The 12,635-nt window shown below is 35.2% G+C and overlaps 1 protein-coding gene and 1 pseudogene across 2 annotated transcripts; both read right to left on the bottom strand.

Moving 5' to 3' along the window:
• Nucleotides 1-19: 19 nt before the first annotated feature.
• On the bottom strand, nt 20-2,136 carry LOC120193623 (annotated as a pseudogene).
• Nucleotides 2,137-4,830: 2,694 nt separating this feature from the next.
• On the bottom strand, nt 4,831-7,765 carry LOC120193523. Of its 2 annotated transcripts, none has more exons than XM_039196008.1 (4): nt 6,521-7,765; nt 6,252-6,439; nt 5,892-6,081; nt 4,831-5,806 (listed from the first exon to the last, which is right to left on the bottom strand). In XM_039196008.1, the coding sequence occupies exons 1-4, from the start codon at nt 7,728-7,730 to the stop codon at nt 5,226-5,228; spliced, it is 2,169 nt and encodes a 722-aa protein (XP_039051939.1). In that variant the 5' UTR covers nt 7,731-7,765; the 3' UTR covers nt 4,831-5,225. The 2 variants fall into 2 exon arrangements, with proteins under 2 accessions (XP_039051939.1, XP_039051940.1); XM_039196009.1 differs by having other exon boundaries at nt 4,831-5,794.
• Nucleotides 7,766-12,635: the final 4,870 nt, after the last annotated feature.

Raw genomic sequence — 12,635 nt, 5'->3', positions numbered from 1 at the left:
TATATATATATAGTTAATTTTAGGGTAAAGAAGAAGACACGAACACAATCTTTTCCTCACATTGTTTGCAGAGGAAAACTTGTGGGATCTCTTCATTATTTGGAATCCTAACACACCTTGTATGCTGCCAGACTTCACAAATATCACATGTTATCAACCTTTCACCGTCATCCTCTTTGGCTCCACAAAGGCAATCCACAATCCTAGTCCCACCACTGTCCTCTGATCCTATCTGATCATCATTGCTACCGATGAAAACAAGTTTCTGGCCCATTTCAACCGATCCCACCACCAAATCCGATCCCTTCACACTCATATTTGCCACGGCTTCCACGATGAAACTCCTCAGCCTCCAATACACTTCTCTGAAACACTTCTCCACCTCTTGTCTAAGCTCATTGAAGGTAGTGTTTTCGTTTAAATTCACTCATTCATATGGGGGCACTGATTTCTTAAACCCTTCATTGATCCCTTCATTGTTCTTCAATGTGACTGTACAGAAGAGCTTGAACTAGTTGCCCTGGATCGGAAGCTGTTCTTCGGTATATTCTTTAGGTATATTCTTTAACAAGGAATTTGGTGTCAAGAATTATCCTGGTTGCCATCGGTATTGCAGAGAGAACCCCGGTGCTCATTGTTGGCTTTTGATCTTTCAGGATATGCTTGTATAGATATGCAATGTCTTTCATTAGTTGAACCTTTGTAATCTTACTTCTAGGTTTTGCTTTGGAATTGTTCATAATGAGGGCCGCCGAGTTGGGAACTACAGTGGAAATATCTTCCAGACAATATTCTAGTACTTAAGTTACGGGGTTTAAGCAACGACGAACCCAGTAATTTCCCACTATGTGATTCCCAAGTGATTTGAGAACAAAATCCAGCAACCCCGTGTCAGTAATATAAGCTCTTGCAGCATCCCTTACTTCTTGCCTTGAAACCCACCTGAACTCGGCGTTTTTTAGAGCCTCAACGATAACCCGAGTAGCCGCTTCAACTCGCTTCGGTGACCATCTGCAGTTAGTCTCCACCGTTGTGGGATTACACAAACCGACTGTGTTTTCTTGCGGAAGTTGAGACCTCAACATGAAATGAAACAGGTCGCCAAGGATCAACATGGAATGTTCGGACAAATAACTGAAACATCATTGTTGGAGATGCCGAGATGATGATCTAGCAAGCACAAAGGTATCCCTTGAATTGCTTCGATGGCTTTCTGATAAATCGGTTGGTTTACACCGTAACATCCTCGTGCGAATTTGTATCCCCAGCGACCAAACCATAGATGACCATATGCTGCTCCATAAAGCAACCTCAATTCCATGCCTCGTTTCTTTGAGGTATCACACAAGCTCACTTTCCCAGATGAAAATTGTTGAATTTCATGGTACTTGAATCGTAAGTTGTAATTAAAGTATTCAAGATTTGTGATCAATGGAAAACATTATAACCTGGCTTGCAAACCAGTGCATAAATGGTCCCAGAATTCCGTGATCTGATAGCCTGCCAACCGATCCGAACCCATCTCCTTGCCATTGACATAGTAAATGCCCAAATCCATTAGAATGAAAGACACCATGCATGGTATGGCCTTTTAATTCCACTAAATTCAGCTTACCCTTTTCTGGATTCGACTCATCAGAGTTGGTTTCATCACAGTTGAAACAAGCAGCTACGGTGTCTTTAGATGGTAACAAAAAATGGTACTTGTTGCACATCGTATGGTGACCCCAGCCTGTGCTTTATGAAGAAACAAACTACAACTAATCTGTGAAAAGAAAAGAAAATACTAGTGAGTAGATTATGGAACTAGACTTCACCAACATATCGGCAATGCTTGCAATGAAGGTTGATCGATGATACTCGAATCGGTTCTTCGACGACGAACAACAGTACATGCAACGGAGGATGTCGATGGAATTCGAGCTGAAATGACCAGCACAACATTCCATCGTTGCAGAGATTCATCTCCAAATGCCCATATTCAACTAGTGATTTAACGTTATTCCTGAATGAAGCATCAAACTCAACAGGGCAACCGTTCTTGCCGAAACTCTTGAACTTGAATATCCTTTCACCCCCTCTTTTTCTCTTCCTAAAACCCCCACCACCACCCCCACCATCCAAATGTGATGACATCTTCAAGAAAGAATCTATGGAGTTTTCTCCAGAAATTTCAAGCTTGTGAAAAAAAAGGAATGGGATTACATCCTTAGATATACTGCTGTTGGGGTCGCACAGATTGTGCCTGGAAATAAATTTGGAGATGATTTCAAAAGAGATTGTCAATAGACAAATAGTTATCGAAGTTTAAGATGAGGGACTCGATGGCTCACTATGTGCATGAATTGTTTGAAAACATATAACTCCCCATGCAAATCTATCGCTAAAGGCTTTTTTGCAGTTAATAAATGGCACCACGCTTGATTCGTGTAGGGTATTTGGGGTTTATAAATTGCTGTTTGTTCCGACAAATTTTATAGTCAGCTGGAACATGTCAAGTTGTTGGTTCTTATCTTTTAAGGATTCCACATAAACACATTAGTTCTTCACTAACTACCCTTTTCGGATTGATTAAGAAAAAGTTTGTAATTGGACTAAGAATTTGCCATGGACAAATATTCAGAATTGTTCAGACACCCCCTGGTTCTATAATCTCATTTTTGTTGGAAGTAGGTGGGAGGATATGTTCTTTTCTGACAAATGGAGTTTTGGTCATATAATATTAGTGTTGTAATTGTGGGAAGTTTACCTTGGCTTATTACAGAGTATTTGATGGTTAGAACTGAGGTTTTGCTCAGGGATAGGAGGGGTGAAAATTTTAAATTTCCCTATAGTTTAGATATTTTATTTATATTTTCTATTGATGATCTAATTTCATACCTCATTTTTGTTATAACTTTTTTAATTCGCACTCCTGATATAAAATCATGTGTTCGTCTCAGGTTTTGCTTGTTACGAGGAAGAATATCCCAGTTAACTTCCTAAAAAGGCTACTTTTAAGGCCTTTTTCACTTAAGTTATTGTTTGTTTAAAAGCTCATTTTAGACATTTTAGTATCATGTAGTTGCATATAGTTGCATTTGTGGTGGTAGTGATATTTTATTTCTTAATGATGCTACTTGAAGGAAATGTGCAGTTTGTCTGTAGTGTGCAGGGAATAGCAAGCAAAAAGGACTAGATGGGAAGTAATGCCGCGGCATCACACGTGAAATGATTGCTGTAACCGCCTGCCAGAGCTGCTATGGGACCACTGCCACCTGGAGGATAAGGTTAAAGCACTATATGTGATTCTAGGGGTATGAGGAGTATTTTGCACCCAAAAACCTCACTATTACCCATAGATATTTTTATTATATATTACACCTCAAGGGAGACAACACTAGAACACGTGAAGAGGCACACGCATAGAGCAGAAAAAAATCAGATTTTTATTTCCATTTCCTTTTCTTCTTCATTGGGTTTTCCTCCATTGATAAAGCTCCAAGGAGTGTCGAGCTAAGTGCCGAAAGGAGCTAGCGAGCTAAGGTGGTTCGTGGTGGCCGAGGAGACCTCCGGTGGCATGTCGAAGGCTATTTCTCACTTCCCTTTTTGCTACTATTTTTCTATTTATCTGTGGGTTGTTGGAACGAATATTTGCATGCTTTTTTGTTTGGATATTTCGAACCCCACCATGAACCAACTTATTTGGTGGTGGTTGGTTTAATGGATATTTAGACTTTATTTTAATGGTATATTTAAGTTTATTTTGGTTCTTTATTTGCTTTGTTTATGAATGCTTCGCCATCTAGGCTTGTAAGAGGCATGGAAATGTTCATTTCTTAGATGAAGTTTAGGTATTCGGGAGAAACCTAAGCTAAAAATACTTGTAAGTATTCGAGAGAACCGCAAGACAATATCCTCATAAGCAATGTGTTATAATATTTTCAAGGGGCTTTGAACCGGCCTAAGAATATTATAATCTAATCCCTTAGATCTCGGGAGAGACTAGGATATGATTTCAACGACTAAAAAGGGTGTCTTTATCAATAGGGTAGGTTGGCCAACATCGTTGAGTGAAAGCAGATGCATTGGCATCCTATTCTGTTAGGTTCCTTTGAGAACATTTTAGGAAAGCCCTGTCGAGCAAGTAAAGATTAGATAGCTTAAATATACATGAGGAATAAGTTTAACATCCTTAAATCAATCCCTATCATTCATTCCGTTGGAAGCTTGTCACGTGAGGATTATCTTCTTTTCATTTTATTTGTTGTTTATTTACTGTTTATTTACCATCTTTCATTGCCTCGACATTACACCATTTTCAACACTAAACATCTTATCTTGCCACTACATATCCATCTGCTACACCATCAGACCATTCATCTGCATCCATCAGCATACACATTTCCATTTGTCGTGACATTTGTATATATAAAGACTAACTATACATAGATAGATTAGTGCTTAGCTTTGGTTAGACTTTTTTAATTTCACCCAATTCCTGTGGAGACGATACTCACTCATCATTATATTACTTGAACGATTGTGTATACTTGCACATTATCTGCGTATATTTTATAGTACTCACGCACGCGGACAATCCCATTAAATCACAAGGGACTTCCCATTACATACATAGTACCCAACTCGTGTACCCGAAAAATCAAATATACCACACGCTTGAATAAATTAAGTACAACCAAGGATAAGCTTGGATATGAACTTTTTCTGCATCAATCAGATTGGTTTTATGTTCTATGAAACCAAAACAGAGGAGGAATCGGTTATCAGCCAAATGAAAAATCATAAAGAGAGGATTGGATAACAGGTAATGGAATGAAGAAAATTATCTGAAACATCTAAAATAGGGAGCTGAACGATATCTTGGTAACTACAAGCTGTAAGCCAACATTGATTTATATTGGCTAATCCACTGGAAATCTCTTTGGAACTGAAAAAATTAACCTATAACTGATGATAGTTGTTTGGATTGTTTAATGTAAATGTATGTACGAAGTGTAAAGGCCGAAGTTTGAATCCATGCACCAGACCACTTCAAAACCAGCGAAAACACCTCTTCCAGGGCTGTCAAGCTGTTCCGACAACGAAATAACACGTATCGATATGAGGTTAAAAAGCTGAAAAGAGGCTGATCTTGTCTCAGTTAATATGGAACACGGGTTGCGTTGGCGTGCCAAAACTGCCTCTATTTTCAGGAATGCAGACGTGCCGCTTTATGTTTGGAGTCAAATGGCAACGTCAACTACCAAATCCTCTAGAATGATATCTACTAACTCTGTAACAACTACCTCAGTATCGAGTCGGATATCAATCCATGTTCCGGATTTGCTCAAATCCTTTTCAACAAGTTGCTGTAATGTTTGTTGGGGCAGGTCTGAGAGGAGGAGCCAATCAACATGTCTCAACACTTCATGAACCATATTTTTTGATAACATAGCTTGTCGAGGTTGCGGGTTGAGAAGTGACATCCAGGGGGAGCATCGAAAATAACGTTGATATATCTCAAAAAGGACTTCTCTTATGTAGCCAAAAAGCAGCTTCCGATCAGCAGGGGACTTCTTAGGCCATACGTCAACATTATCAAGCAAGGATGTGTCAAGCATTTGGTCAGACAAATGCAATCTCCCAGAGAGCTCATCCCAATTGAGACCAGAAACTTGCAGAACTTCTCTTATGCATTCAGACAAAGATCCTTGCTTGTCCTCGGAAGCACTTGCATTATTCTTCGGATCGAAATGGGATTCCAAGAGAGAAGTTGCATAGTGTTCTTCAATATCTATACAAAATGGTTTGGCTGGTAGCTTAGCTGTGCAAGATTCCGATGCTAACTCAGTACTAAAACAAAGGTGTACTCTATATAAGTAAGTAATTTTTCTACGAAATGAATTCACCTGCTAGAGATATAGTGCTAGGAGAGCTAGTGTTCTCTTCGACAAAGACCTGTTCAAGAACCGATATAGGACTTGGCTGCTCTTCTCTATCACTCATGCTATCAGAAATTTCTGCTCTTTGAATAAATGGAGGACTTGATGAATAAACATCTATTGAATAAAATGATGTTTGATCCGCAGAAGGTGAGTTCTAAGTAAACCAAAGCGAAAGGATAGGAAAAAAAATTAGCAAACAAGACAAAAGTTTAAACAGGAGAACAAGAAAGAGAAAACACAGTGCATGAATGAAAGAGATGAAGAGTTGATGCACTAGTCCACTGGAAAAAACCCTAAACATTTACGTATAATAAAAGAGTTTACCAGTTTTGAGCATTCAGAGTATTCATTATCTCCGAAGTGGTTGACTGCTTCAGTTCGTTGGGTCATGCTGGTATTCAGCTCACCATTTAGTTCCAAAGCGACATCTAAAGCATCACTTTCGCATTTGTTGAACCTAGCACCATGGTTTCCTTCTATGACTTTCCGAGGACATACAGAAGTTTGTTTACCTGTTCAGATAAGATAAATTATTATATATGGAACATATGATGATTGGAATTTCATTTTTCACTTTCATAATCAAGAAGTACCTTTGTGACCAAAATCATCACCAAGGGAATATACAGTTTTAAGCACTTTGGTGAGAGGAGATAAATCGCCAGAGATACTTTTCTTTGCGTCTTCCGATTGGTTTTCGGGCCTCTCGTCATCGGACATTGGTTGCCCTCCGAAAGTATTAATGGGAGAAGTTAAGCAGATGCTCTTCTTTCCTTTCTGAACCCTCCACTTGTATACATTAACAGTTGAATAGTTGTTGTATGGTGAAAATCTCATTTGTGGAGATGCAAACTCATGTCCCTTATTCCTTTGTGGAGTAATTCTAGGCAACAAGTCATATTCAGGCAAAGACCTTAACCTATCCAAAGTTTTCAGTGTCTTCTGTTTCCTTGAGAAATCTTCATTTCCTCCATTTGACATATCTGAAATGTGTTTATTAGGGTGAAATTTTTCATTCAGATGTGTTAGGGTTAGCAGATTTGAGGTTCTATGACAGCTCTCGATGGATGAAGTAGCTTCGCTTCCAGTGCCTGAAACAATGTTCTCTGTTTGGCCTATCCAGTTTCTTCTATTGATCTCGTTGAAAGATTCAGACATTTCTTCAACTTTACTAGCAGAAATCCTTTCATTTTCCTGCCTGCTCATTACTTTATCACCATCTTCGAACTGTTCAAATTCATGCTGATGCAGGGATCTGCAAATATCATCTAGGAACATCTGGCGATGCTCTTTTTTATTCACCGCCATCACGTGCTTCAACTTCCTTTTCATGTGCTCAAAAGAAAATAATGTCGGCCTAACACTTCTCTCCATTTTCTTCGAGCTATAGTGAGATTGTGGTGATGGCCAATTGCTGATTTTATAAGGACAATTTTGTTTGCCAGACTTCAAGACAGCTGTTGTGTTTGAAGGCCAGGGCATGTCAACTCCCTTAGAGAGGAACATTTGAGCATCGGCTGACCCTTCACACCCATCTTCTCCTTTTGGCCGGCACTGTGACGTTTTAGCTTTGGAGGAAGATCGATGTTGTTGCATCTTTGCCTGAGAATCCCGTAAATCTTGAATATGTTTAACTAGCAGTGAATTGGGGTCTTGTAGGAGTTTCGTGAATAGTTCCTTGTTGGAATTCAAAACCTCCAATGCATCAATAAATTCATTAGAACGGTTGGCTACCTCATTTTTATTAAGGCTCTCCCCATCAGTTAACTTCTGATTTGTAAAAGATTCAACCGCTCCGTTCATGTTAACTTGAACATTAATCTCAGCCTGATTGCCATGCTTCCTTCCTCCAATGTTTTTGCAACTATGATCTCCTCCATTTGTAGTATCCGCATCATTGTCAAATGCTTCTGTCACTGAAGACATCTTATTTGAAGATTTCTCTACCAGCTTTTGATCAGAAGGCTGCTTACACCCCTCAGTCACAGCATCACACCTACAACCAGTAAAGCGACAGGATTTCTTCAAACTCCTGCTCGCCTTCCTATGTTCCTTTGAATGACCAACAAGTTTGGTGTTAACCTGTTGATTCTGCAATTCACCATTGGCATTTTCCTTCTTTGTCTGATGCTTCACAGACACCTCTTCTTTCATAATATTTTTAACTTCTCGCTTCCTAGAATTTACTGCAACATTCTTGTCAACAACCGCATCCTGAAAAAAATTCAAAACGAATGCATGTGAAGCACCAGACAATGAGGGAAAGAAAGAACAAATTGTCTTCATAAAAATGGTACTCGGAATATGCATCGAGTTTCATCATATAAGGATGTTCATAATCTCACATCAATGTATTGAGGCTTCTCCTCATTAGATAGTAAACTGGGCTTAGTCCTTTTATAGCCATCACCTGCAGATGAAAAATCGAATAATTAAACTTAGGTGGACATGGCATCTATAAAACTTGAAAGAATGCGTATGACATGATCAAGAAACATACCTTAAGGAACATATAGATTCATATGATGTTTATATGGAAATGAAAATTTCACTCTCAACCAAAGATAAAGGGCTTCTCTTACCTTTATCCTGCCTGTTAGTGCGGTTCTTAAGGGAAATGAGGTTGCCATGGGAATGAGCTTGGCCAAAATCGAAGCAGTGAATTAATCCCCAGGCGCATCCTGACTTGTAGTTTTCATAGATTGCAGGGCTTTTAGGTGACAGCACAGGGCTCTTGAGGCCTGGATTCCTAGGTAATTTCCTATCCATTTTTTGGGTGGATGAGTATTGACTGCTAACAATGGGGAATTTTGATGTGTTTATTCAGAAATCTGAGCATGATAGCCTAGAAAAAAGAATCAAATGAAGAGAAATTCAGAGTCAAATATTGCATAATTTTTCAGCACTGCTGAGGTAATTCTAGTTGAACATGATGTAATAATCTACATTATATCACATACTCATATCCAGCAAAAGGACTCACTGGTAAAGGGGGAAAAATACTTAAATGTAGAGGATTTCTATAACAAATAAGTGTCCGATTGTACTGATAATGAACAGAAAGTAGAACATTCAAAACCGTCAAGATCACAGAAAATGAAAAATGAAAAAAAAAAAAAAGAGCAAAAATATGGTAATCAGATGAAGATGAGGAGGTGTGGAAGGAGTTCATTTCTGTCAGATGATTTCATTCAGTATATTCCATTAGGTATGGAGTATAAATATATGTTAGGAGACCAACTTCTAAGCGAAAAAAAAATTATTAGTAAAAATACAAACAAAATATCTGATATATAATAATTTAAGATTTTCAGGGGTGAATCGTCCCTTCGGTCCATCCCTAGCTACCATGAATGATGAAACAACTTCATGTATTATTCATCGTCTCCAAAAGTCAAATCAAAACCAAAAAGGACGTGTAGCTTCATCTACCATATTAGCACTGACCAGTTCTTATCACAACGCTATTCTGGCACTGAGTTCATAATCACGAGCCCTTCTAGCATTTAAGACAAACTATGGAAGAAGAAGAAGAGTGGATATGGAGAGTTTAACTTGAAGCCGTGAAGGAGAGGAAACAAATAAAATAAAATAAAAAATGTGGGAAATGTGGTTGGAGGATGAAGAAACAAGAATGAGAGAGAGTTGATTACGACATTGACAAGTAATATAGGTAGTAGTGTAAGGTTTGGAGATGGATATAAAACACAGTAATGGCGTATAAACTTTGAAATGAAGCAAAATCTTTAAATCCCTTTGTCTTCTTTCTTCTCTCTCTCTGCAATTAAACCTTTCAACCATCGCTCGCTCATCACTCCTCATTTTTTCACTCATTACTCGCATGTCGTATTGTTGAATTTAAAATTTAAAATTTAAAATTCATCTCTCAAGTATGTAAAATGCTAGTGTTTTTTATTGAGAGTTTGAGATTAAAAATATAACAGATATGGATAAAGTACACAAATAGTCCCCCAACTTCATAATATTGATTTGTTAATCCTCTAACTATTATAAGTTATAAAATGCTTCATCGATTATTGGGTGTTTTTTTAGTCTCTCGACTATTAAAAGTTATAAAATGGTCACCCAACTATTCATTATATTCCAAACTAGTCCATTTCCTTTAAAAAATTGACGATAATCTAAGCTGGACATTAACATGTTGATTGAGATATGATAAAATCTAATCTTATAATCTTAAATAACTATCATATCTCAGTCAATATGTTAACTTCCAGCTCAGACACGTCAAATTTTTAATGAAAAATGACGAGTTTGGAATAATAATGAATAGTCGGGTGATCATTTTGTAACTTTTAATAGCCGAGGGATTCAACAAAGCAACGTCCAATAGTCGATAATCATTTTGTAACTTTTAATAGTTGGGGGACTCAACAAAATAATATTTTATAGTTAGGAGATCATTTGTGTACTTTACCCAAAAAAATATTAATATGGAAATATAAGAATGTTAAATATATATATATATATATATATATATATATATATATATATATAAAGGAAGTAAAATTTATTATTCATGAGTACATTGGTATAATATCAAAATTTGTTCTTAATTTTTTTTTGTAAAATAATTAATTTTATTTTATTTTATTTACTTTTAAGGTGATTATAAGTTAATCTTTTTTTACAATTGACAACAGATAGACACTCGCAGACGCAATTACTTAAACTCAGATTCTCTATAGAGAATATCAATCTCTTAAACTACTGAGGTCACTTAAGGGTTCTCTTATTATCTTTTTCTAAAAGACTTTATCCCTCAATATTTTATTTTCAGACAAAAAGCACACATATCCGTATATACAAATGCTTGAACTCATGACCTTTAAAGAGAACGACAATCATTTTAACTATTAGAGCTACTTGATGGGTTATTTTATTATTTTTTCTGAAACACTTTATCCTTAAGTATTTTATTTTCAGTTAAAATGATCATTCTTTGAACAAAATCTGTTAATTAATTAAGTGTTAATGTTGGTTGATGTAACACATTCACATAGACTAAAACATTAGCATGACATTTTCACATGTATTTATTACATAAGTAAAATGAATTATTTATTTAAGTAGTTTTAATTAATTTAATCACAGCTAATTAGATTGCGATATGTATTCCATCTAAAAATAATAAAATAAAATTAATTTAGTAAAGTATTAACATGGAAATGATTTGTGGAAATGTCATATCAACATTTAAATCTATGTTAATGTGTTATATTATTGTAGAACATTGACATTTAGTCACTAGTGATTTTCATTTTTAACTGAAAATAAAATATTAAAAATAAAAATATTTAAAAAATAAAGATCAAATTGACTATTTTATCAGCGCTAAGAATGAATTTTAACATTATATTTAAAATATTTAATGAAATAATATTAATAGAATCCTTATGTTTGTCTCTATAAACATTCTTTTATTGATGTTAAGTATTTTTGGTGTGTATACTTTAGATGTTTTTCAGTTTGATTTAATTTAATTTTAAATAAAATTAGATTTTGACCAATCAATGTGACAATTCCTGTCTGGTTAAATTGGATTAAAAATTTGTAAAAAATTATAAATTATATATATATATATATATATATATATATTTAAATAGTCTAAAGTGATTATAAGATAACATATGTTCAAGATTTTTCTTTGTCATTGACAAAGTGCACACACCATGCAGACGTAGTTGCTCGAACCCAAGCTCTCAAAGGAGAATGACACTCTTTTTAACCAATGAAATCATTCAGTGAGTTCACATTTTTTTTAAATTAATCTAAAGTGAGTACAAGATAATATTTTTCAATGACTCTCAATCTCAGTATATTCATATTTTTTATATAATTTTAAGTTCGAAGGAGTTTATAAATATAGGTTAACTAACACAAAATCTGTTAAGTTAACACAATATTTATAATTAGATATTTTATTAACTGATTTATTTTATACAATACTTAGATTGTTCATATATTTTTCAACTTTAAATTGAAAAATTTTGAACGTTTATATATATTTGATCATATATCTTTATATATTACATTCACAATGGTATTAATCGAATTAAATTTAATATCTAATTTATTAAAATGGAATTTTTGCAATAAAAAAATCTGAAATCATGAAAAGATTAACCATTATCAGTTCAAATATATATAGGAAAACATAATTAGTAAAATATTTTATTGAATTTAATAATAATATATTAGATATAAAAAAAGTTAAAATGGTAAGTAAATTTGATGGTAGAAGATGAAGCATTGGTGTTTGAAACGGCAGCATCTTGGACGTTATGACCTATGGGGTAAAGCATTTAGAAAGCAACAAAATTGGGCAGAGACGTTTTCTGTCGGAGGAAGGTGAGTCGACATCGTTGTCTATATTTGTCCATGCTTAAATCTTCTTACAAGTTTGCCGTCTTTACTTGACTTTACAGCCTAGATGATTTGGGGTTTTTTTTTTTAAATTACAACATACATAATTGAATTTTATTTGTTTAATTATTTATATTATTAATTTTTTTATTTTATAAAAATTAAATTATAATTTTATATTTAATTATATAACTTCGTAATTAAATGAATAACATTGACAAACAATTGTTGACATGAAAAATCACATCAAAATGACATTGTTTTAGCCTTGACTACTGATGTTCAAAACGACATCGTTTTAAGCAATAAACTTTATGGTTA

This window comes from Hibiscus syriacus, unplaced genomic scaffold (assembly GCF_006381635.1).
Source record: "Hibiscus syriacus cultivar Baekdansim isolate YM2019G1 unplaced genomic scaffold, ASM638163v2 tig00116996_pilon, whole genome shotgun sequence".
NCBI classification, from domain to species: domain Eukaryota; kingdom Viridiplantae; phylum Streptophyta; class Magnoliopsida; order Malvales; family Malvaceae; genus Hibiscus; species Hibiscus syriacus.
This window is presented reverse-complemented; position numbering and strand designations above follow the sequence as displayed.

Coding starts and splice junctions, on each gene's coding strand:
- LOC120193523 (XM_039196008.1), bottom strand. CDS start 7,730: ATGAACGGAGCGGTTGAATCTTTTACAAATCAGAAGTTAACTGATGGG. Junction 6,082..6,251: donor ACTCTGAATGCTCAAAACTG/GTAAACTCTTTT, acceptor TGGTTTACTTAG/AACTCACCTTCTGCGGATCA. Junction 5,807..5,891: donor TAGCACTATATCTCTAGCAG/GTGAATTCATTT, acceptor AATCTTGCACAG/CTAAGCTACCAGCCAAACCA.